The sequence below is a fragment of the Suricata suricatta genome, chromosome 13, assembly GCF_006229205.1.
Source record: "Suricata suricatta isolate VVHF042 chromosome 13, meerkat_22Aug2017_6uvM2_HiC, whole genome shotgun sequence".
Classification (NCBI taxonomy): Eukaryota; Metazoa; Chordata; class Mammalia; order Carnivora; family Herpestidae; genus Suricata; species Suricata suricatta.
In genome coordinates, this window is record NC_043712.1 from 90,008,930 (window position 1) to 90,032,959 (window position 24,030).

The window sequence follows — 24,030 nt, forward strand, 5'->3', positions numbered from 1 at the left end:
GCCCGTCTCTCCACACCCTCGCCAGCGTCTGTAGTCTCTTGATTTGTTCATTTTAGCCACTCTGACTGGTGTGGTGGTATCTCAGTGTGGTTTTGATTTGTGTTTCCCTGATGATGAGTGAGCATCGTTTCGTGCCTGTAGGGCATCTGGATGTCCTCTTTGGAGAAGTGTCTGTTTATGTCTTTTGCAGAGATTTTTATTATGGAATCTTTAAACATAGAAGTAAAGACATATAGTAAATCCTTATGTTCACATCATCCCACTTGCATTAATCTGTTTTATCTTCTTCCTCTTCCTCTTTCCCACACATCTTCTCTACTTAGGCCTAAGGGTTTTGATACAAATCCCCAACATCATGGCCTTCATCCGTACACATCTGTGACTGATCAAGACTTTTATTTTTAATATACCGCCATTCCACTGTTGTACTTAGTAATGTTAAGGCTTCCTTAATATCACTGAATACTGATCAGTATCCAATATGATGGAAGCATTCTTCATAATACTATTTACGGAGTTTTAAGGACTAGTCAGACTTTAGTTATTCATAATTTCAGGTCAACTAGGATGACTTCTTCACTGATAATAAATAAAAAGAAAACTTGGTTTTGAATTGTGGTTTAGGTGTTCCTCCTAAAATGTATTTGTCACGTACTGGATATGTTTGGGGTTTTGTTTGTTTTTTAGGTTCCACACAGGAGTGGATTCATGTTATTTGTCTTTTTCTGTGTGATTTATTTTACTTAGCATAATATTCTCAGGGTCCAGCCATGTTGTCAGGAGTGACAAGATCCCATTCATTTTTATGGCTGCAGAATACTCCGTTGTATATTTACCACATATTGTTTGTCCATTCGTCTGTTGGACACTTGGATTGTTGCCATATCATCGCTATTATAAACAATGCTGCAGTAAACGTAGAGGTGCATATATGTTTTTTGATTAGTGATTTCATTTTCTTCAGGTAAATAGCCAAGACTGGATTTGCTATACCATAGGATATTTCTATTTTTAATTTTTTTTGAGGAACCTCCATTCTGTTTATCAGAGTGATTGCATTAATTTATATTCCCACCAACAGCACACAAGGGCTCCCGTTTCTCCACATCCCTGCCAACATTTGTTACTTCTTGTCTTGTTGATACTAGCCATTCTGACAGGTATGAGGTGATATTTCATTGTGATTTAGATTGGCATTTCCCCAGTGACTAGTCATGTTGAGTATATTTTCATGTGTCTGTTGGCATCTGAATGTCCTCTTTGGAAAAATGTCTCCTGGTCTTCTGCCCATTCTTTAATCAGATTGATTGCTTTTTCTTTTTCTTTTTCTTTTTTCTTTTTGGTGTTGTATAAGATCTTTACATATGTTGGATACTAACCCTTTATCAGATATGTCATTTGCAAATCTCTCCTCCCATTCAGTAGGTTGTCTTTTAGTTTTGTTAATGCTTTCCTTCGCTGTGCAAATGCTTTTTATTTCGGTGTTGTTCCAATACTTTAGTTTTGATTTTGTTTCCCTGGCCTGGGGAGACATATCCATAAATATATTGCTATCACCGATGTTCAAGAGATTACTGTCAGTGTTTTCTTTCAGAAATTTTATAGTTTCAGGTCTGACATTTAGATCTTTCATCCATTTTGAGTTTATTTTTGTTTGTGGTATAATTAAGTGGTCCAGTTCATGCTACTGCATGTAGCTCTCCAGTTTTCCCAGCACCATGTATTAAAGAGACTGTCATTTCCCCCTTGTATCTTCTTGCCTCCTTTGTCATTTTGTGGCTTTATTTATGGGCTCTCCTTTCCTCTTGATCTGTGTGTCTGTTTTTGTGCCTGTTCCATGCTGTCTGGATCACTGCAGGTCTGCAGTATGCCTTGACATCTGGGATTGCAGTACTTCCAGCTTTACTCTTTCTCAAGATTACTTTGACCGTTTGGAATCTTTTGTGGTTCAGAATTTTGGTATTATTTGTTCTAGTTCTATGAAAAATGCTGTTGGTGTTTTGATAGGCATTGCATTTGTTCTGTAGCTTGCTTTGGGTAGTATAGTCATTTTAACAATAATTGTCCTTCCCGTCCATGAGCATGGAATTTCTTTCCATTTGTTTGTAGCATTTTCAATTTCTTTTATCAATGTTTTATATTTTCAGAGTACAGACAGGTCTATCACCTCCTTGGGTTAACTTTATTCCTAGGTATTTTATTATATTAATGTAATTGTAAATGGGATCATTTTCTTAATTTCTCTTTCTACTACTTCATTATTAGTATATAGATACACATCAGATTTCTGTATATTAATTTTATGTCCTGCAATATTACTGATTTCATTTATTCTAATAGTTTTTTGGTGGAGTCTTTAGAATTTTTTAATACACATTCATCATATCATCTGCTAAGTGGCAGTTTAACATGAATGGATGTTGAATTTTGTCAAATGCTTCTGCATCTATATTGAGATGATCATACAGTTTTTATCCTCCATTTTGTTAATTTGATGTATCACGTTGATTTCTTTGTGGATATTGATCCACCCTTGCACCTCAGAGTTAATCCCACTTGACCGTGGTGAACGATTCTTTTACTATAGCGTTGAGTGCAGCTTGTGAATATTGAGTATGCATCGGTGTTCACCAGGGATACATGTGTGTCCTCTTCCTTCTCAGTGAATGCTCTGCTGTATATAAGAGTCTGTGAAATAATGGCCTTGCAAGATGATGTAGTCCCTGTCCAACCGTAAGGGGTTCTTTGAATGGTCCTGAGTTAACTTCAGGTTAGAGGATAGTTAAAGCCAGTTAAGTCATGTGTCAGAAGACTGAAACGTTTTCTTATGACTCGATCACCTTCCACACCCACACTCTTATCTCAAGCGCATTAACCTGTTTGATTCTCTCCAGGATGACTATCGGGTCTGTATGGACTTCAACATCATTCAGAAAGACTCTCCTCCTGTTTGCCCTGTGGATGCTTCAGGTTGTTTCACAGCAGAAGTGACCGATTTCACAGGACAGTATGTAAAGGTCTGTGTCTGTAGTATAGAAAAAGGTGTGAGTTTCATCATATTTCTTTGTTTAATTAGCTTTTTATTAAGTAACTTCCATATCTGGATTTTTCTTTTCCCCAGAAAGTTGTTTTTGTTTTGTTTTGTTTCAGCACATAAGCCCAGAACGGTAGGTATTATCGGCCACATTGTAAGGGTCTGGTATCTTGAGAGGAGGCATGCTGTAGTTTCACAGGCAGGAAAGTAGGCTCTGATTGGTATCTCCTGAGGCAGCTCTGTGGCCTCAGGTCAGGCATTGCCGGTGGAAGACTTCACTACCTTAGGTGGTATGGAAGTGCTTAATAAGTACCTAAAGTTAGACCCTGCCCAAAATGTGGGCTGGGTATTTTTATGATGCATATGTTATTTCTGCCTTTTATTCATAATAAACATATCAAAGTATCAGATTGCCGTAATGTACGTAATTATAGTACTAAGTATGGTAGGATATTTTAATGGCTGGACATTTATCTTTTTTAACAGGATGCTGACAAAAGCATCATAAGGACCCTGAAGGAAGAAGGCCGACTTCTTGTTGCCAGCACCTTCACGCACAGCTACCCTTTCTGTTGGAGGTGAGATAAAGCGGAGACTTCCAGCTCAGGCTTCCAGTCTGTGGGGACTTGCAGTGTGCGCACCCGTTGCGTCAATCTGAGGTTCCCCTCTCATTTGTGTCCTTTAGGGTTAGTGTTTGGAAACTGCCCTCTTGAACTCCCTGAATATGTATAGTTCTTGTTTTCCTCAGCAGTTGTCTGAGAAGTATCAATAGACAGATGTTTTGTGTCAAGGCCACATTTCTTTAGGTGAGGCTGATCTCTACCACTTCCTAGTAGAAGTTAGTGAGAGAGAAAACATGATACAAGTTTGAATACAAGTTCATGCTATGAAGATGTGCATGAAAATGGAATGTTTGGGGACATCAAGTTCTGTTCTCACATTTCCTCTTTGCTGAAGTTGACTTCATTTCTTAGACAGCCGTCACACAGCAGCAGAACTATAGTTTCCTTTTTGTTCTTTTTTTTTTAATATTTACTTATTTTTGAGAGAGAGAGAGAGAGAGAGCATGTGCAGGAGAGGGTCAGAGAGAGTGAGACACAGAATCCAAAGCAGGCTCCAGGCTCTGAGCTGTCAGCACAGAACCCGACACGGGGCTTGAACTCGTGAACCGCAAGGTAATGACATCAACTGAAGTTGGATGCTTAATCAACTGAGCCACCCAGGCTCCCCTTCTTGTTTTTTTTTTTTTTTTTTTTAATGATTACTCATTTATTTTGAGAGAGTGAGTGTGAGCAGGGGAGGGGCAGAGAGAGAGAGAGAGAGCAGGAGAGAGTCACAAGCAGGCTCTGTGCTGATTCGGGCCTTGAACTCATGAACCATGAGATCATGACCTGACCTGAAATCATGAGTCAGACACTTAACTGACTGAGCCCCCCCAGAGTGGCCCCTTTTTTCCTTCTTACTCTTTTATTAGCTTTTGCTTTGTTGGTGCTGTGGAGATGACCAATATCAAGGATGTAAGCATTAAGATTTGCAGTAAAAACGAGTATTAGCAGAAGGCCAAATAGGTGCTGATGACGTCAGTAAGAAACTGAAAGTTGGCCGTACCCTTGGTGCCTGCATACGTCAGTCTGACCGTGCATCTTACATCATTGTTTCCCCAGGTCAGACACTCCCCTCATTTACAAAGCAGTGCCCAGCTGGTTCGTGCGGGTGGAGCACATGGTGGACCAGCTGCTGAAGAACAATGACCTGTGTTACTGGTGAGCAGTGAGATGTGTCATGTGTCATGTGGGTAGGGAGCAGTGGCTTATCATTGTCCCCAGATAAAATAGTTCTAAGGGTCGTCTTTTATTAAACGCTGTAATCATCGCTTTGTTTTTATTCCGTATTTTCAGGACCATGAAATAACCTAAATAATATTATATAAGAGAAGTAGCATCCTTTCTATGATAAGGCATATGGTGGGAGCATTTTTCTTTTTCTGTTAGCCTTAAATAACAGTCATTAAGGATAAATGTTTATTTTTCAATGTACCTACAAAAACCATTTGTGCATAGTGCTGTGGCCTCGTGAGAGTGCAGGCCTGCGCACTGACCTTTGTAACCCAGGGCACAGCGACAGTGCCTGAGTGAACAGGCCATCTGGGGCCTGGGGTGCCCTGACTCAGCTTGCTGCTTGGGAAGATTTCCAGCAGAGCTGAACCTGAAAGGAGAGGGAGTCCTTGACTAGTTCTGGGCACTTGAAGCCTTGGGGGAGGGGCAGGAGGGCTGCGGTGTGAAGGTTATCATGGTGGAGGGTGGCTCAGGTGAGCAGTGGCACTCTAAGGAATCACCTCATTGCTGGAGCCTAAGTGCAGCTGGCAGGGCAGGGGACGCCCAGCCAGGCACCCTGAGCCTATTCATAGATATTGGGAGCCTGACCTGCGTCTTGGTAAGAGCGGTGTTGTGTGAGTGACCCGAAGTCTGAGCGAGACCGGGCTGGCTAGCCTTGCAGTAACTGGACAGAGGGCCGGGGGTGCCCTGGCGTGAATCCCAGCACCGTGAACTCTCTGTGTTGTCCATGCAGAAGGCATTCTCGCGGGAGTGAGCACAGCGTCTCCAGAGTGGTAGGTCCCCAGAGCGTCGTAAAAAAGCTTATGTGGATGTACTTTACCAGTTTACTTACTACTGTTCTCAGGCAGTTTGCTCTCTGACCTATTTATTGCAGGGTCCCAGAGTTTGTGCGAGAAAAGCGATTTGGAAATTGGCTGAAAGAGGCACGTGACTGGGCAATTTCCAGAAACAGATACTGGGGCACCCCCATCCCCTTGTGGGTCAGCGATGACTTCGAGGAGGTGAGGCGAGCCCGTGCATTATCATGTTGATTTTTGCTGAAGCACCTCTTTTGTGCATCTGAATATTTCCTTTCTCTTTGCTTCATCTGTTTCTCTTCTTTCCTAGAATCATATAAATAAGAATTAAGGGGGGGAGAGATAGTTAACTTATTTTTACTTGTATTAAATGTAATTTTTAAGTTGTACTTATCCCACTGGTAAAAGAATGCAAATGCAGTCTTCTTAGGGAAATCCATGCATTAATTGTTTTTCTTTTGTTACTCACCCTTTTGCTCTACTTGTGAGTAATTGATAATCAGAGCAGACCCCACACGTGCACTGAGCGTGTGAAAGCACCCTCCCTCCTAGCAGTGAAAAGGGAAGGCTTAAAAAACAGTAGCCAGGGTGTCTCGGTGGTTCACCCGGTTAAGCATCCGACTCGGTTTCGGATCAGGTCATGATCTCACAGTTTTGTGAGTTCGAGCCCCACATCAGCTTGGGATTCTCTCCCTCTGTCTGCCCCTCTCCGGTTCACACTGTCTCTGTCTCTCTTAAAATAAATAAATAAACTTTAAAAAAAATTTTTTAAAAACATTATCAAAGCCTTGCCAACCTTAAATTTATAAAGCCAAGTGATTATGTGTGTAAATACACATACGGGTCTATAGATAAACCTCCATGGCGGCCTCTGTCCGGCACAAAAACTACAAGACATGAAAGACAGCAGGGAGGTAGTCGAGTCTGAGGGCTGAGGAAGGCGCTGTGCATGTGCCCTAGGGAGCAGACGAGCACCGGGGAGAACCCACAGTAGCTCCTGCTCGGACTGCCCAGCTGGATGTAATCCTGAGTGACCTCATCTCATTAGTTTGATCCGGTCCATGCACAGTAATTTACTTCAGGCTTTGACCTGGAAAGATTCCAGATTAAAGAGCCAAATTCAAGTGCCAGGAAGAAACTAAGATGCCTCAGAAGAATAGTCTCGGCATCTCAACTTGGTCCGGTTAGCTAGTAAACCCTCGCAGGTGTGTGGTGAGCAGATGCACTCAGGTCCTCTCATGCAGCGACTCCTGATCCCGTGGAGCCCGCTCACCTCCTCAGTGACCTGTGCCCTTTGATGACGTAAGCCACCTTACTGACAGCCATCCTGAAGGTCAGAGGTTTCCAAGACTAAGTGTGAATGTTGTGTAAAGTAAAGCTGTGTGGTCTTTGGTGCTGAGGTTCTCCTGCCTGTTAACTTTGCTTTGACAGGTAGTATGCATCGGATCAATGGCAGAACTTGAAGAACTGTCGGGGGTGAAGGTCTCTGATCTCCACAGAGAGAGGTCAGTCTCTGAACGTCCGCTTCGCTTTCTTCCGTCATTCAGAGAGCACCAGGCTTGGTACTGAGGAGCCATGATCTCTAGGGCAGATCACAGGGCTACGTGTCGGAATCAAGTACCGGTTTGCTGAGTTACTTTATTGATGACTTGGGTCGTGTTGAGGAAGGGTGGCCTCTGTCCTGGAGTTGGATGTCTGGGGGCTGTGGTACGAACCCCCCAGATTAAGCACCGCAGGGCCCTCTGACAGCCTGGAATAACTACCAGTGTTTCTCTTTGCCGTTTGCAGATGAAAGCTTGTCAGGGCATCGTGGTCCTCTTGGTAATGAAACTGCAAGTTGTTTTGTGGTTAAAACTAATAGAAGTGCCTTTGCTTTGTTTCTTAGCATTGACCACCTGACCATCCCTTCCCGTTGTGGGAAGGGGGTGTTGCGTCGCATCTCTGAGGTGTTTGACTGTTGGTTTGAGAGCGGCAGCATGCCCTATGCTCAAGTTCATTATCCATTTGAGAACAAGAGGGAGTTTGATGATGCATTTCCTGCAGACTTCATTGCCGAAGGCATTGACCAAACCAGAGGATGGTATGTTCTTTGTTCTTTCAAAAATTTTACTGATTTCATTTGATTTGATTTCAGGGTATTTTTCAGAGCACCTAGCATCCATCAGCTGGGTGCTGGAGAGATTGTGTTAAGCAAGACAGGCTGCTCTCTTGCCCTCTGCCCCTCACCACCCAGCGTATTATTACAGTCTCTTTTGAAGGGCACCTGGATGGCTCAGTCAGTTAAGCGTCTGACTTTGACTCAGGTCACCATCTTGTGGTTCGTGAGTTTAAGCCCCATGTCGGGCTCTCTGTTGTCCGCACGGAGCCTGCTTTGGATCCTGTCCCCCTCTCTCTGCCCTCCCGTGCTCTAATGATCTCTCTCTATATATATTTCAAAAATACACAAAGGAGTGCCTGGGTGGCTCAGTTGGTTGAGGGTCGACTTCAGCTCAGGTCATGATCTTGCAGTTCGTGAGTTCGAGCCCTGTGCCAGACTCTGTGCTGACATCTCAGACCTTGGAGCCTGCTTCAGATTCTGTGTCTCCCACTCTCTGTGCTCCTCCCCTGCTCACACCCTATCTCTCAAGAATAAATAAAGTTTAAAAAAAAATTTTTTAAATAAATGAATAATAAAGTATCTTTTGAGTAAGGATCACTCACTGCAGTAAAGCTGTTTGAGTTTAAATTATTTCGTTAATATTTTGAAATAGATTTGTTATATTTGAAGATTAAGTGATATAAAACAATGCATGTTCTTAGCTTGTTCATTTTAAATAATTTACTCAAATGTTTAGTGAATACTTACATACAAGATAACAATTTGAGTGCTGCAAGTTTAAAGAATACTTGGAAGAGTGCTCAGATGTTAAAGCTAGCCTCATAAAGTCAACATTCTAAAAAATCCAGACGGGGGGGGTGGGGGGTTGCACAGACTAGGAGGGGGAGGATTTTGGCCTTGGTTTTATGTGATGCCTGTTTAAAGTAGTGCCTTCGTCTTGTGCATTAGATAAAGGTGGGCTACCTTTTGGTGGATGAGGAGTGGCTGGCCCGGATTCTAATTCCACTTTCATTAGTGATGTTTTCATAGCTGTGTTTCAGGAATGTTGGTGTCACTTCCTACTTCTGCATCTTGTGATAGACATCACAAACTGATTTCCACCCTTAATGTTCCAAAAACTATTTCCAGCTTCCAATCCATTTTTCATTAGGAACAGGTCCTTCTTAGGGAAGGCCCGATGGCTCAGCCACAGGTTGTGTCCCTGGGGAGTGCGATTTCTGCCAGCGCTTGACAGTCCTGTGGGTCCCTCAGCGCACGCCTCTCCCTCCCCTCTCTCAGGCTCAGGCTGCTGTCCTGGCAGCCAGGTCCCCCTGACCCACCTTCAGAGGAAGGCTGTCTGGTCCATCCTTAACACTCCATGTCCTGTCACATCCTGGGGGTCCAGATCCGGGTTGGCAGTGATGCCGGAGTGTCACTTACTGGGGTGATTGCAGGGACGTGGAGGTTAGGGAACAAGCAAGCTACCAAGTCACTGGCATGCATGGTGTCTAGCAGAGCATAGGTGTCATCTGCGTTCCTACGGTCTCTGCCATCTGACTTTTTGGGGAGAGTGTCTTCTGCATCTTCTGTCATCAGGCTGTCTCATGTGACCTTATGCTAAGGCCACACACACCTCTTGGTTTTCAGCCTTGTGTGTCTAGGGGTCCTGAGAGGCTGCCAGCTGGGGCAGGAGTCCTGTCCTCAGCTGCTGGGGTCCTTTATTAGCTTTCAGTCACATTTTCTGTTTTCTGACCTGATTGGTCTGCAGTGGGGTCCTGTGTGGTTTTTCAGAACACCCCAAGTGATTCCAGTGTTACCAGACCAAGAACCTTTGCCATAAGCAATTAATAAGGGTAATTTGATCTAAAATAGAAATTCAGTATAACAAATAAACATAGTCTTTTTTCCTTTGCTCAGATTCCTTTTCTGGTGTTGCTGATGTGTTTATGGGTTTTTTTCTAGGTTTTACACCCTGCTTGTGCTGGCCACCGCGCTCTTCGGAAAGCCACCGTTCAGGAACGTGATTGTGAACGGGCTCGTCCTGGCCAGGCAGGTGCCAGTCCCTGGCCCCCTTTGCCACCATGGTCCGGGCGGGTCTAGCCATTTCTTGTTCCTGCTCTTTCCTTCACTGCTCTCCAGCGTCAGTCCCTCCCAGGGAGAAGAGCAGGTTGGAGAGTGAGGCCTGAGGGGGATGGGGGCGTGTCCTGTGGTGGTACTTATTTAATCTGTGTGCTGGTCCTTTAATGAAGGTTTTTGTTCTCTTTTTAACATGAGGAAGCTATGGGTTCTAGAGATATCCGGTGTCATAGAGGAGTCTTTTTTTTTTCCTATTCCCCATAGTAAATAAAAGTAAAATGCAAACTAAACAAAAGTAAGAAGTAAACATTTACATAGACACCTTGCCTCATGTGCTGTCCAAGGCAGGATGCACCCTGACACCGTGCAGGCCCTGCTGTGAGCACGTCGTCTCCTCTCCTCAGAGCCCAGAACTGACGTGGGCCCTTTTCTTACCCCATTTGGACATTAGAGGAGTTGGAGGTACAGGATAAGCAACTTGCTGAGAGTCCCATAGCCAGCAATGATAAGTCACCTTCTGCACCCAGAGCATTGGGCCCTACTGTCTGTGCATCTTTGGGGTTTTTTAATGAAAACATGGAACCATAGATTTGTATGGAGTTTTACAGCAGGAACAAAGAGCCCTGGTGTGCTTTGCCAATTGCCCCGAAGGTCACACTTTTCAGACCCGGCATCATCACTGCCCCATCCTGCTCAGCCCCCGTCTCACGTGTACCCGCTGGCCGGCGTGCTTAGTTGCACACAGTCACCACACACGTAGGTCCCTGTGCCCACGAGCACAGTCAGGATACTACAGGCTTTTGCACCAATCCAGGTTTTCATGTCTCCGGGGTAAAGACGGAGCCCGTGTCTGTAACGTCTCTGCTGCCGTGCCACCATGCTTGGGAAGACACCCATTGTGCCCTTATGCCTTCCAGTTTGCAAGTGGCTTATAATTTAAACATGTATAGAGATAAACTGTGAGAGTGACGTATTTAATTGGCATCTCCCTTTTTTTTTTTTTCAAGTGATGGCCAAAAAATGAGCAAACGGAAAAAGAATTATCCGGATCCACTTTCAATCATCCATAAATACGGTGCTGACTCCCTCAGGTACAAGCCACTGCTCTGCCCTAGGATTCCTTTATTGGTCATGTTCCTTAGATTTGGTTTATAATTAGTTTTTTAAACTGCATCTGTTAATGTGGTCAGTTACCTTGGTGTGGGGTTGTCTCCAAACCTGCACGGTGGTTTTCTGGATAACAGGAACGTTTGCAAACCCAGAGGTGGTGTGGAGAACCCGGCCTCTGTTGCTCCTGGGCTAGCTGCTCGGATTTCTGCCTCCCTCCCTCCCCAGGCCCTCCATCTCCTTGGCCATTTATTCCTTTTTTACACTTGCTCCTCAGAAGAGCCATCTGAGGTATATTTATGCTAGAAATTAATCTCAAAAAGCTTGTAGAGAAATGTGAGCCACCGCGTGAAATCGGAGTTCTAGTCGTGGACGTGAAGTGTTCGGATGGCAGGGAACCACAGACGGCTCGTCCTGCCTCCTCCTGCCACAGACCTGGAGACAGCCCGGGCCACTGTGCTCAAGCATGTGGGTGGTTGCTCTGTGGCCCAGGGACAGCGAGTGGGGTGTCCTCCCCCGGTTATTGGTCAGACCACCCCTCGGGGCTGCCGACAGCCTGAGCCATACCGGTCATTGAAGTGAGGACTGGCCTGTGGGGTGTTGAGCAGCGCCCCTGGCCTCTGCAGCCTTTCTGTTCCCTCTGTGAAACCCTGCGCATGGCCCTGGGTTGGCCGAGTGCCACGTCTTGGTAGGGGTTACGTGTCCCCTTCATTATTTGCTATTTCTCCTGCACAGAGTAAGAGCTTTGTCACTTTTAAACTGACCATTAGAAGAATATTAGAGATTCTCTATTTTTATGTAAAAATGCTAATTTTCATGTTTGCTTTGTCAGCACGTCCAATAAATTGTTTTAATCTCTATATTCCTTTTCCGTGTGATTTTTTTTTTTTCCCCTCATCTAGATTGTATCTTATCAACTCCCCTGTGGTGAGAGCAGAAAACCTGCGCTTTAAGGAGGAGGGTGTGCGTGACGTTTTGAAGGACGTGCTGCTCCCATGGTACAACGCCTATCGCTTCTTCATCCAGAACGTGCTCAGGCTGCAGAAGGTGTGGGCTTGGGTTTGCGCAGGACAGAGCTCTGTGGGCGACGGGACAGAGCGGTCCCTATGGGTGGGGCTCAGAGCTGTTTGAGGGCCGCTGGTGAAGGTGCACAGGGTCTGGGGTCTGTGCTGGGTGGGCTCTGACTGGCCTCTGTGGGACGCTGGGTCCTCCTGCAAAAGAGCCCCCTGGAGGTTTATCCCCCACTCGCTCTCCCTCCTGGAACCCAGACCCACAGGTGCGGATGGGGGCGAGTCAGCTGCTCGCAGGGAGGAGGTGCGGGGGGGGGGGGGGGGGGGGGGGGGGGGGGGGGGGGGGGGGGGGGGGGGGGGGGGGGGGGGGGGGGGGGGGGGGGGGGGGGGAAGGCTGCTGCAGCAGGTGCTAAGTGAGAGTGAGAGACGTCCCACTGGGTTGTTAGGAGCGAAAACGAGGATTGTGGTAGAAGTGCCTCGGGGTTCTCTGTAGGCCTGGGAGGCCCCCTCTGAGGAGCTCTCTCCCCTGAGGCTCCGTTGCATTGGGGTGTCGGTCTGTGCTCTCAGGGCTCCTTTTGGGGTCAGACCCCAATACTGTGCATCTTCTATGCACGGCGCCTTGCTGTGTACATTACTATTGACAGATGTTAATTAATGTTAATTAATCCTTTGTCAGCTTGGCCACTGCTCGGTCAGCCTGAGGGGCATGGGAGTGTGGGGGCACACCCATTGTGGGGGACGTGGGGGAAGTGGGCCTTCAGCTCCAGGAGCGTTTTGCAAAGGAAAAAGGAGGAGTGGGCCAGAGCGTTCGGTACAGTGGACACTAAGCAGAGTAGTTCATTCCTAGTGTTGGTGTTCTGTTTATGCCCCATCCTTCAGCCCTGGCCGGCTTTACTAGCTTGCCCTTTGCCAGACTTAAATAACTAAACTTACAAGATTTGGGAATATTTCTCAATTCATAAACTTTTTGGTACAGAGGGATATTTTTCCCCTAAATTTTCTTTAGTTCGTTCAAAAATGTAGGTCATTGGGGACTCACTATCCCAAGTGTAGAGCTTATTTGGAAAATGATATGGACAATCAGAAATTTAAATTGTCGGTGGGTTCTGGGGTTTTGTGAATTGTTATGAGCCCCCTTCAGGTGTAGTGTGACTGTCACTTCCCAGGAGGAAGCAGTGGAATTCCTGTACAACGAGAACACGGTTCAGGAGAGTGCCAACGTCACAGACCGCTGGGTCCTGTCCTGCATGCAGTCCCTGGTTGGGTTCTTTGAGACTGAAATGGCAGGTAAGACTCTCGGGCCGGAAATACGGGCTCTTTCTTTTTCCGGTTGCCCTTTTGATGCCTGTGTTTCTCTACAGACATAAAGTTTTGTAGACAATTTGAGAGACACAGAATAGTAGACAAATAATTGTTTTTTTTAACCTCCCAAGTACCGTTCTGTTAAGGCTTGTTGTGGAAACGTGCTCGGCCTGGGCCTGCCCACCCCATGGCGTCCCTTGGCTTAAGTGGTTCAGAACCCACCCCCACCGCAGTTCCCAGTGGCAGGTGCCGCCTAACGTCCTCAGGCTGCAGTGTCCTTCTCTGGAAAGTGCTTGGTGGCATAGTTATGAGGCTCAGACTGAGATTGTGTGTGTAGAGTAGATAATAGATGTTCAAGTAGTGCTTGTGAGCGTGTGTTTTTACTTATTTTTTCTGTACTTTCATTATTGAATAAGTAGTCCCTGTGTGGTCTAGAAAAATTAGGAAATACAGAAAAACAATAATAAGGTAGATATTTCCCGTATTTCTGTTACCCAGCAGCAGTGAATTTGGCCTTAGACACAGGCGGGGAGAGTAGCTTATGTTGGTTTCCTCGAGGTAGGAGGCAGAACAGCTACAAGTCTGAGAGAGAAATTCCAGAAACAACTAAAGTAGGCTACCTGACCTGGGTCTGACAAAGTTGGTGGGCAGAGGAGGTGAGACGACTTCTCTGCACATGCCTTGGCAGCTTAGCCTGCACCTCCCCACCCCCCACCCCGTGCCCTGCAGTTCGTGCAGGCACACAGCCTCCCTGGTGCCTCAGCACCTGGCACAGAAGGATGATTGGTCCAGGAGATTCCACCCAGGCACCAGGCCCCTTGAGGCCGACACCCACCCACTGAACATGTATCATTAAGGATCAGATGACTGTCAAGCTGTTGGACAAACTGGTGTGAGTGAAGATGGAAATGCCTGTGTAAGGCAGAGCTCAGTGCACACCCCAGGACACCTGCTTGCCGTGTTCGCCTGTCCCTCCTGAGTGACACGGACTGTAGGAAACAGACCTGGGGACTGTTGGGGGCAGCACTTGAGCTGGGCCCGTCCCCTGGGAGGCTCACGCAGCCAAGCGCAGGAAGTGAGCAGCAGTTGACTTTGTACCCTCAGCTCTTGTGGACAGGGTTCTGAGGACCGGAGGGTCTGCACTTCCTGTCTGGGACCCCGGTGCATGGCACTGCTCTGCTGTGATGGTTCTGTGTGCCCTCCGGGGGTCAACACCTGGCATGGGGAACTCTGGCCTCTGAGAGGTTGAGGGTATAGTGAGCCCTAGAAATCGTTTACGCCTCTTCCCTTCACGCTAGGCCTCCACCTGCCACGTCACCTCTAGGGGAGTGAGTGGCCACTGCACATCAGTCCTGGTCTTTGTGAGCCGTCCTCTGCCATTGGCAGCTTCTCACCATGGATACCAGTTTGTTTTTATTTAGGGGTGGGGCAAGGGCAGAGAGGGGGTGGGAGAAAGAGAAGTCCAAGCAGGTTCCAGAGCCCCACACAGACCTCAAATTCACAAACCACAAGATCATGAGCTGAGCAGAAATCAGGAGTCAGACGCTTAACTGGCTGAGCTACCCAGGCACCCGATGTTTACCAGGTTAGACCAAAGGCCTCATTAACACTCACTGAACACTTTCATTGATGTAAGTTGTATTTATTTATAATTGTTGGTCTTATTCTTGCTTTCGGTGTGTATTTTTGTATATTGAGAGTGTCCGTTAAGGGAGGTGAATGGGAAAATCCTAACAATAGGCCTGTGCCTCAAGCACGACTGGCTGAGTGCTCTCACCGTTCCGTTTGCCCTCGGAGTTCCTCGGAAGCTGTCCCGTCTTTCTCCTTTTACAGCCCCCTCGGCGGTCTTTCCTGGGCAAGTTCAGCCTCTGGGAAGCCTGTTCCACTGGTGATTTGGGCCAGGCATCCTCTAGAGGGGGCTGGGCTCTGCACTGTAGGAAGGTGAGCAGCTTCCCTGGGGCCCACCTGCCCAGCTGTGATGACCAGAGTCTCTCAGGACCTCGGAGCAGGCTGTGGTTGGAAGGCACGGGCCTGTGCTGTGCTCCAGCCCCTGCCTAGAGCCCTCAGTGTGTCTTCCACAGCCTGGTGGACACTCAGGGTAGCACAGCACAAGGAAGTTGGCCTTTTGCTGTGCGGCCCCTTGCACAGCACCAGGGAAACAGGCCTCGTGGAGCCGTGTGGTATGCGTCTGGGGGCTCTGCCTCTCTCACTGACGGGGGGAGCTTATCCGCAGCTCTCAGGGTGGTTCGTGTGCCCTGGCCACCATGACAACCATGGGATGCATCCTTGGTGCGTGCTGTCAGGGCTGTCCCGTTAGTTCTTCCTGTCGCCTTAGTGAGCATGATGGCCCTGGGGTGCTGGGGCTGCCAGCCCTGTCTTGGATCCAGCCCTTGCTGTACCCCAGACATTCGCCTGTTCTCACTGCCTGATCGCCTGCTTTCAGCTTACAGGCTCTATACTGTGGTTCCTCGCCTGGTCAAGTTCGTGGATGTCCTAACCAACTGGTACGTCCGGATGAACCGCAGGCGGCTGAAGGTCAGTGCGTGCTGGCTGCTGCTGACAGGTGGCCATGGGGGGCGGTAACGGTCGAGAAACCTGAGCGCAGCCGGAAGAGAAAGGAATGTTTGCAGGTGCTCTTGGTTTTTGAAGCTCTTTCTCCTGTTTACATTGCAAGTTAGCTATATCACCATTTGATGGATAGAACCTGTAAGTTTTAAAAGTCTCCTTACGTATTTTCAAAACATAGTTAAGGACACGTCACATTGGAAACTCTCAGGGCCATGCAAGACTAAGCTGAGCAGAATCCCTTTGTTTTTTTTCTTATGTTTGTTTTTGAGGAATAGAGCAGGGGCGGGGCAGAGAGAGAGGGAGATACAGAATCCGAAGCAGGCTCCAGGCTCTGAGCTGTCAGCACAGAGCCCAATGCGGGGCTTGAACTCATGAGCCGCAAGATCATGACCTGAGCCAAAGTCGGACGCTTAACTGACTGAGCCACCCAGCCGCCCCCAGAATCTCTTAAATACGAAAGAGATTCATACAGATACTTGCCAGTGTTGCCGGTATGGCTGTGATCTCAAGAGGGGCCCTTCGCTGCTTTTTCCTCTAGATGGTCCATTATTTGTTGACAGGACTCTTCCCAGAGCCCATGGGGGACTTGGGCTCAGTGAAGCCTGTGTCGTGTCCCAGGCCCTGAGGCCGCACATAGGCCGTGAGGGCACCTGTGCCACAGCCCGTCAGTCTGTCTTCAGATGTGTGAATGATGAAGGCCTGTAACAGACCAGTGATTTCATTTTTGTTAAATAGACCACATACCTACACACACGAGTCTCGAGGGGCTTACCCTAAACTACTCGCCGTGGTTACCTCTGCCGAACTTCATTATGGTTGATTTTTCTTTTTTTATAGCCTTTGTTTGTGTTTTTCCTACAATGAGTAAGTGTAATTATTTCTTAAATATACAGTGTATACAACTTTTAAAAATAAGAAATCTTACCTAAACGTACTTTAAATTTTCTGTTTGTATCCATTTCCATGCGTGGCACCCACGCCTGCAGGTCCGCTTGTCCACCTGGGCTTCCAAGGTGGGAAAGAGCGAGGCCTGTGATGGCCTCCTGCCCCGCAGCTGCCTGTCCCAGCCCCTGTCTTGTCCGAGTACTCTGTGCTCTGCGGGTCACCTCACAGTCTAATGCATGTTCCTTTCTTGTTCGCTAGGGTGAAAATGGGGTGGAGGACTGTGTCGTGGCCCTGGAGACCCTGTTCAGCGTCCTGCTGTCCCTGTGCAGACTTATGGTACGATGCGGGACCTGTTGTGAAGTGTGTCCTCCCTCTGTGTCTGCTCTGTACCTGTTCCCTCAGAGATAGGAATAGAAGTTTTAAAACAACTTAAATCTCTACTTCCTTTCCAGAAGTCTTATTAGCTTATCTCTTAGGAGGGACTAAGATACATTCGCTTCCTGTTCACACTGGCAGCACATTTCAGGTCAGGGTGCTGGCCTCCAGAAGGCCACCGCTCCCCTGTGAGGACATCCCATCTTTACTTGGAGTCCTGTAAAAACATGATCCTACCAATTAAAATACTCAGTGATACACAAGTGAACATTCCAGCTTGGGTTCCCAGGATCCTATTACCGCTTCTCCAGCCCGTTGTGGCAAGCCTTCCACTCACTTCCTAAACATCCACGAACAGAGCCCTGCCTAGTACCTGTGCCTGATGTCCGACTCATTGACCCTCGCCCTAGAGAACATGTCCCCAGTTTACAGATGAAGTTTCTGAGGTGTAGGGGCATTCCATCGTGGCCACGGCACGTCCGGCCTTGACATGGCCAGTGCGTGGTCACCCTTCCTCTGGGATGCACTGGGGCCTCCGGCTGCAGTCCTGCCGCTGTGCTGCATGGCATCCATCCCACCAAGTTCAGAACGAGGCCATTTCTCTCTCCGACGCCGTGTTCAGTAACCTCATGCCCACTTCCTTGTATGTCCCTGTGTTCTCTAAAATGCGGAGTTGCTGTTTCCATTCTGAGATCAGTTACTGATGGCTGCATGTCGATGACATGATGTCCTCTGTCCTCTTGCAGGCCCCCTATACACCTTTTCTTACCGAATTGATGTACCAGAATCTAAAGCAGCTGATTGATCCTGTTTCCGTCCAGGACAAGGACACACTCAGCATCCACTACCTCATGCTGCCGCACGTTCGGTAAGAATCAAATACACGTAAGCCTCGCCTGGGCCCAGGAAGGCTCAGGTGGCGGCTCCGCTTCCTGCTCCGGTCCGTCCATGCCCTTCCGCCCACCTGCCAGCCCGTCCGCTCCTCAGGCTTCGGAGGGGCTGGAGGAGCCTTCAGTGTGGAAGCTCAGGGCCACCCCCCCCCCCCCTCACTCACTGTGCGCATCCGTCGTTTGGGACTGTCTCCTCATGGGATCCCTCTCACCCCCACCTCTGCCGCCAGGGAGGAGCTGATTGACAAGAACACGGAAAGCGCCGTGTCTCGGATGCAGTCTGTGATCGAGCTCGGGCGAGTGATTCGAGACCGCAAAACCATTCCGATAAAGGTTTGACGCTTTGTTTGGATACGCACACACCTAAGTCATTACGCCTCTGGAGCGTTTTCTTAAAAGCGAGAGAGCTTCTAGCGATGGCAGTTGTTTTTCTTTTCTAAAGCAAGGGTGTGGATGACTTCGTGCCGGACAGGCCTGATCAGCCTGGAACTTGAGATTCAGATAAAACATTTAACATTTCGTTTTCCTGTAGTTTCAAGGGCTGGCTGTTCAGTAAACGTTCTGTTCCTTTCCTCCTAGTATCCTTTGAAAGAAATTGTGGTTATCCACCAGAATCCAGAAGCTCTTAATGAGATCAAATCTCTGGAGAAATATATCATTGAGGTAAGACCACCGGCTTGACTGCGTGGGTCGGAAAAGACTTCCTTCTTTGAGATTATCAGGCCTGCTTCTCTTCAGAGGGCTTCACTCTGAATGTGTCGTTTAGCCTTTCCTTTCATGTGTCAGTGCATCGGTGACCCTAACCATCCACAGAGCGTGACACTCACTTACAGTCAGCATGCATTTTTGCACTTTTTACAGTGTAATTGTAATTCTTTAAAACAATTCCAAGATTAGTGGATTTGTTACTTTAGAGGGATCACTCACTACCTTCATCTACTTATTTTCTCCAGAGTGTTTTTTGTTAATTAACCAAAAAACTGTTCCATCAAATCATTAAGTAACAGGTAAGCATGTGTTGGTCATGAGCAGCTCAGACTCCAGCACTGAGTACGGGGTGAATCCCTTCCTAGGGATGTTCACAGGGGCGTCCCTGCCGGGTTGTCGGAGAGCTGTGGACGTGCATCCACATGTGCTCATACGAACAGACAACCATCATTGGCTTTGTGTAGTCTTAAACTTGGTTTTCTCACTTGACAGTTTTTCTTAACAAACTCCCAGGGTCAGAACCTAGAGACCTCCTTTATTCTTTTAACACCTGGAGAGTATTCGCTTTCCACTGCGTCATTGTTTAAACCACTTTCCTATTGTTGGAAACCCAGGTTTCTAACTGCAAACAAAAGGTATGTGTCTTTGTGCATATGTCAGAGCCTGGACGTCGGGTAGGTCCCTGGAAGTGCATTTGGAGTCAAAGTGGAAACTGTGATGTCAGTTGTCTCCCAGAAAAATGTATTCCACAATGTTTTAAAAATAAGTATATTTTTAATTTCAATTTTATTTTTTACAGGTGATATTTAAATCTATTACTGTAAAAAATAATAATTTCTAGATTTGGTTTTGAGTTGCTTGAGGACTCTAGACAAAATTAGATAATACAGAGTTAAATTATAAATTCTATAGCTGATGCTTGCAGATTAAATAGATTATCTTAATCACTTTGATGAGATCAAGTGATCCAGTCAGGTACGATGGCAAAGCCAGACACTTCCTGACCGTTTCCTCCTCTGCCGCCACTGGGTCCTGCTGCGTCGGTAACCCGTAACGAGCACAGTGGAGGCAGGACATGTTACAGCCACCTGTCTTTTCCAGAAAATTGGTAATTAACCTTCTAGAGTTCTGAGATTGAGTAAACTTTACTCCTGAGAGGCGAAGTTCACATTTCTAATTCTAGAATCTTCTTTAGTTGAGTTTTGGTCAACTGTCTTGAATGATCTGGACAAGAAGGATTTGTGAGTATTATATAGAGAGTTGTACAGCCATTATAATTTTATAATGTTTTCATCACCCCAAAGAGACACCCGGTATCCATTAGCATTCACACACCGTTCTGCCCTCAGGGCCCCACCGTGCCCGCTGGCAACCACAGGTGTAAGTATTCTGTCCCCGGGGGTGCCTGCTCCAGATGTGTCCTGCAAGTGGAACCCAACAGTGGGTGGTCTTTTGAGTCGGCCATCTTTCACCTGGCACCAGGGGTCATTCATGATATAGGCCATGGCAGTGATTTGTTCCTTTATTTTGCTAATAGTAGTCAGTTGTGTGGATAGACCGCATTTTTGTTTACCCATCACAGATTTAGGATTTTTGGCAATTGTGACTTACGTTGTTAATGGATGTTTGTGTGCAAGCTTTTGTGGACACATGATTTCATCTCCCTTATTTCTGTTTCCTCTTGGCTACCAACTATAGGAGTTGAATGTTCGCAAAGTTACACTGTCTACAGATAAAAACAAGTATGGCATTCGCCTAAGGGCAGAACCTGACCACATGGTCCTGGGGAAGCGACTGAAGGGAGCCTTCCGGCCAGTGATGACGGCCATCAAGCAGCTGAGCAGCGAGGAGCTGGAGCGTTTCCAGGAGACCGGTGGGTGTCTGCCCCGGCCGGCCCTGTCCGTGGCCCTCACCTGACATGGTCCATCACCTGGGCTTCTATTTGACCTGCACTGTCCCAGCCTCTCCTAGTCATAAACATGGCTACTACAAATAATGCTGATAATTCAAAAAAAAAGAGAGAGAGAGACTAAAAATGTCCCCTAACCCATGACCCATCCATTTAATGCAGATTGAGTGCCTCCTCTCTCCCACTGCTGAGGCAGTATGAAATTCCGATTGATTTCCTTCTTGTCACATAGCTAGGCACGTAACTAGTCTCTAACAAAATGGAAATCACACTGTAATTTTCAATGTCACATTTATTGCTCATATACTTTATGTTTCATTCACCTTTTTACTTTGTACTTTTTACTTAATCTGTGTTATTAGTCTTTAAAATGTTATTTCAGTAATTGCTATAATAGTTTTCTTTCATAGGGATATCTGATGTTTTAACCAGTCTTATTGTTGATGCTTTCGATTGTTCCCATTCTTTTACTATTGTCAGTAATATTGCAATGAGTATTCTCACGAGGAAATATCCTACAAAATTGATTCCTTTGAGCTGGATTTCTAGGTAGGACTTCCTGAACCAGATGGGTGGACCCTCGGTTACCCAAGGGTAGTTCTGCAAATGCTAATGCCACTGCGAGCCTAGAAACCATCCTTGTGAGAGAGCAGAACGCCCTGGTACCGCATCTTGCTTGTGGAGAAAATAGCATGATGTTTTTGGAAGTGTCCGAATGAAGACTAGAATATATTAGAAAGAAAGGATTAAGGTCTCTTTTGAGAAAGGGACTTAGCACTGAGGTTTGGAGCCATTTGCAAGGCAGAACTAGGTGAGAACGTCTCACAGTATCTGTAAGATCTCTAGAATTTGTAGTTTGTTCTTGGATTTTGGCAAGACTGGATTTGGACTCATTCAGCAAATACTCTTGAAAGCCCTTCCATTGGCTGGCCCTCGGAACCCAGAATTGAGTAAGACAGCTGGTGTCCTTACCCTCATGTGCTGGCCAACGTTGAAAATTTGTGGAAATCGTAGTTTTGACAAGTACTCTTAGGGAGAAGTCCAGGATACTACTAGGAGGTTAGGAGAGGGGACTCAGCCCCTCCTCTCCTCCGGGGGGCCTTCCGGGTTGCCCAGGAACTCTCGGCTCTGCCGCGATTAGAATCCCGTGCTCTTGCTGTCTGCCTGATGCCTGCAGCCGCCTTGAGGGCACAAGGTGTTTGATGGCGAGAGCTCCCTCTGAAGCGGAGAATCATAAGCACAGAGTGTCACAAGGGAAGATCTAAGGACTCAAAGATCAGATGAGTGGTCATGGGATTTGGGAGAAATGTCCCTAAGTCCCACATTTTTAGATAAAATTTTTAAACATAGGAAACCAGCAAATAAAAGTTGAATCATAACTAACTTAACTTGATTTGTTAAATTAACAAAATCTTTTATCAAACTTCAAATCACAAATCTAAGTTGTCTCAACAGATGGCCAGTATATTTTAAAATCCCTGAAATAAGACTTAGTTGATACTAAAGATCTGCAGCTCGCTTCTAAACTACTTTTTGAATGGGTTTCTGCACTATTGGGAAGCAAAATAGTTTTCAGAACAGTGACGTGATGACAGCCCAATGCTGACCAAGACTACTGTGGGTGACCACAGCAGGCTTCCCTGCAGATGGGTGCTGCTGGCCTTTGTGGTCCATGTGTCCTGGCTGCCTTGGGAGGGTGGTGCCCAGCACTTCCCGCTGCTCACTGTTGGCTTCCTGTCATCCTCCCCCTCCCACCGTCAGCACGTAGTGGAGCACCAGGGTCCTGCGGCCAGCGGGTGGGGGCCTGGGTCCGACTAGACTCTGCAGCCTGTTCTCTTACATCATGCTGCTCTGTGTTTATGGTGGGGATGCGTCACCTCCTGGCACAGGCCTTTGGATTTAGGAGTTTATATACACGGATAGACGTTGGCGATGATTTAGCAGCCCGGGCAAGTATAAGGAAGTCTGTCACATCCTTGACTGCAACCGTGGCATGAGTCAGGAGGACATGATCTCTTGAAGTCCCTGCATCTTGATGCTCTGAAGTTTTCATTAAAAACTTGGCATCAGGGTGCCTGGGCGCCTCAGTCAGTTAAGCATCCAACGTTTCATGAGATCAAGCCAGCTTGGGATTCTCTCTCTTCCTCTCTCTCTCTCTCTCTGGCCCTCCCTTTCCCCCCTTCAAAATAAATAAACTTAAAAAAGAAATGGCACAGTATACTGGTAGCTGGGCGGCGTGAGGGGAAGGCAGGGGCTGATTAACAGTGGCAGCCGCTTCTCCGATAGGGACCATGGTTGTCGAAGGTCATGAGCTGCATGAAGAGGACATCCGCCTCATGTACACGTTTGACCAGACGGCAGGAGGGACGACGCAGTACGAAGCACACTCAGATGCCCAGGTATTTCTCTTCCCCAGGGCATCGCTTTACCAGAAGATGACGTGAGAGGGGAAGGTCTTTCCCTAGCCTTTCCTGACGGCGCTGGCGGCTCATCCAGGGTGAGACTGACCAGGTGTCCATCTTAGATTTCTGTACTGAACGCCTCTCTCGTGTGTTCTTAACCTGGCATTTCTTTGACATATATGTGAATAGACATTTTGTGACTTCTGCTTGCGGTCATCCTAAGTGTCGGTTCGTACAAAAATGAGCAAGATGTAACTGCACCCTTCAAGGCATGAGTCAGTCACAGAGACAAAAAAGGAACTCAGTTCTCACTCTTCCGTCTGATGAGTTACCTGGTAGAAACGACCACAGGAGCACCCAGGGGGCTCAGTCGGTTAAGCCTCCGACTCTTGGCTTTGGCTCAGGTCATGATCTTGTGGTTCATGGGTTTGAGCCCCGCATCAGGCTCTCTGCTGACAGCTCAGCTTGGAGCCTGCTTCAGATTCTGTGATCCCTCTCTTTTCTGCCCTTCCCCTACTCACACTCTGCCTCTCTCTCTCCCTCTCTTTCTCTTACTCTCAAAAAAACAAAAAAAATTCTAAAACATAAAAAATATATAAAAATGAAAAAAAAACGAGCACAGAGAAAGGTTCCTGCCCAGAGTCTGGTGTGGAAGCGGGCTGGTGTGGGACTTCCTGGTAGGGGACATGCAGCAAGTTTGGATTCTGGGGTCAAAGCTGGTCTCTTTGCTCCCATCCAGACTTCTCTGAGCAGACGGGTCATGAGATCTCCAGGGGCTGCGGGAGGCCGTCTGTGTAACATGCCCCACATAGTGGGGCGGCGAGTACCGCGTGAGGAAGGCCAGCCTCCAGCTCCCCGTGGGCGGATGATGTGCAGAGCCATCAGGGAAGAAGCTGGCATGAGGGTGGGAGAGTTTAAACTCCCTAATGGTGGCTAGCCTGAGAAAGTCACTCAAGGAAGTGGCCTTGTCCTCTGAGATTGTCACGGTAGTGTGTTGACGGTCCGGGTGGCCCTGCCCCAACTCCTCGCCTGTCTCCAGTTCTACCCTCCTGAAG

At 47.3% G+C, this 24,030-nt stretch overlaps 1 protein-coding gene across 3 annotated transcripts in view; it reads left to right on the forward strand.

Moving 5' to 3' along the window:
• The window catches only part of IARS (isoleucyl-tRNA synthetase), a 65,695-nt gene that overhangs the window by 25,442 nt on the left and 16,223 nt on the right, over positions 1-24,030 (forward strand). For all 3 annotated transcript variants that reach the window (XM_029919365.1, XM_029919366.1, XM_029919367.1), the window contains exons 11-27: positions 2,895-3,017; positions 3,521-3,612; positions 4,699-4,797; positions 5,744-5,870; positions 7,098-7,171; positions 7,552-7,746; positions 9,706-9,792; positions 10,827-10,910; positions 11,829-11,973; positions 13,103-13,223; positions 15,682-15,773; positions 16,950-17,027; positions 17,813-17,934; positions 18,187-18,289; positions 18,536-18,619; positions 20,363-20,537; positions 22,860-22,972. In XM_029919365.1, the coding sequence (XP_029775225.1) occupies positions 2,895-3,017; positions 3,521-3,612; positions 4,699-4,797; positions 5,744-5,870; positions 7,098-7,171; positions 7,552-7,746; positions 9,706-9,792; positions 10,827-10,910; positions 11,829-11,973; positions 13,103-13,223; positions 15,682-15,773; positions 16,950-17,027; positions 17,813-17,934; positions 18,187-18,289; positions 18,536-18,619; positions 20,363-20,537; positions 22,860-22,972 (1,914 nt within the window). The remainder of the gene's footprint in view (positions 1-2,894; positions 3,018-3,520; positions 3,613-4,698; positions 4,798-5,743; positions 5,871-7,097; positions 7,172-7,551; positions 7,747-9,705; positions 9,793-10,826; positions 10,911-11,828; positions 11,974-13,102; positions 13,224-15,681; positions 15,774-16,949; positions 17,028-17,812; positions 17,935-18,186; positions 18,290-18,535; positions 18,620-20,362; positions 20,538-22,859; positions 22,973-24,030) is intronic.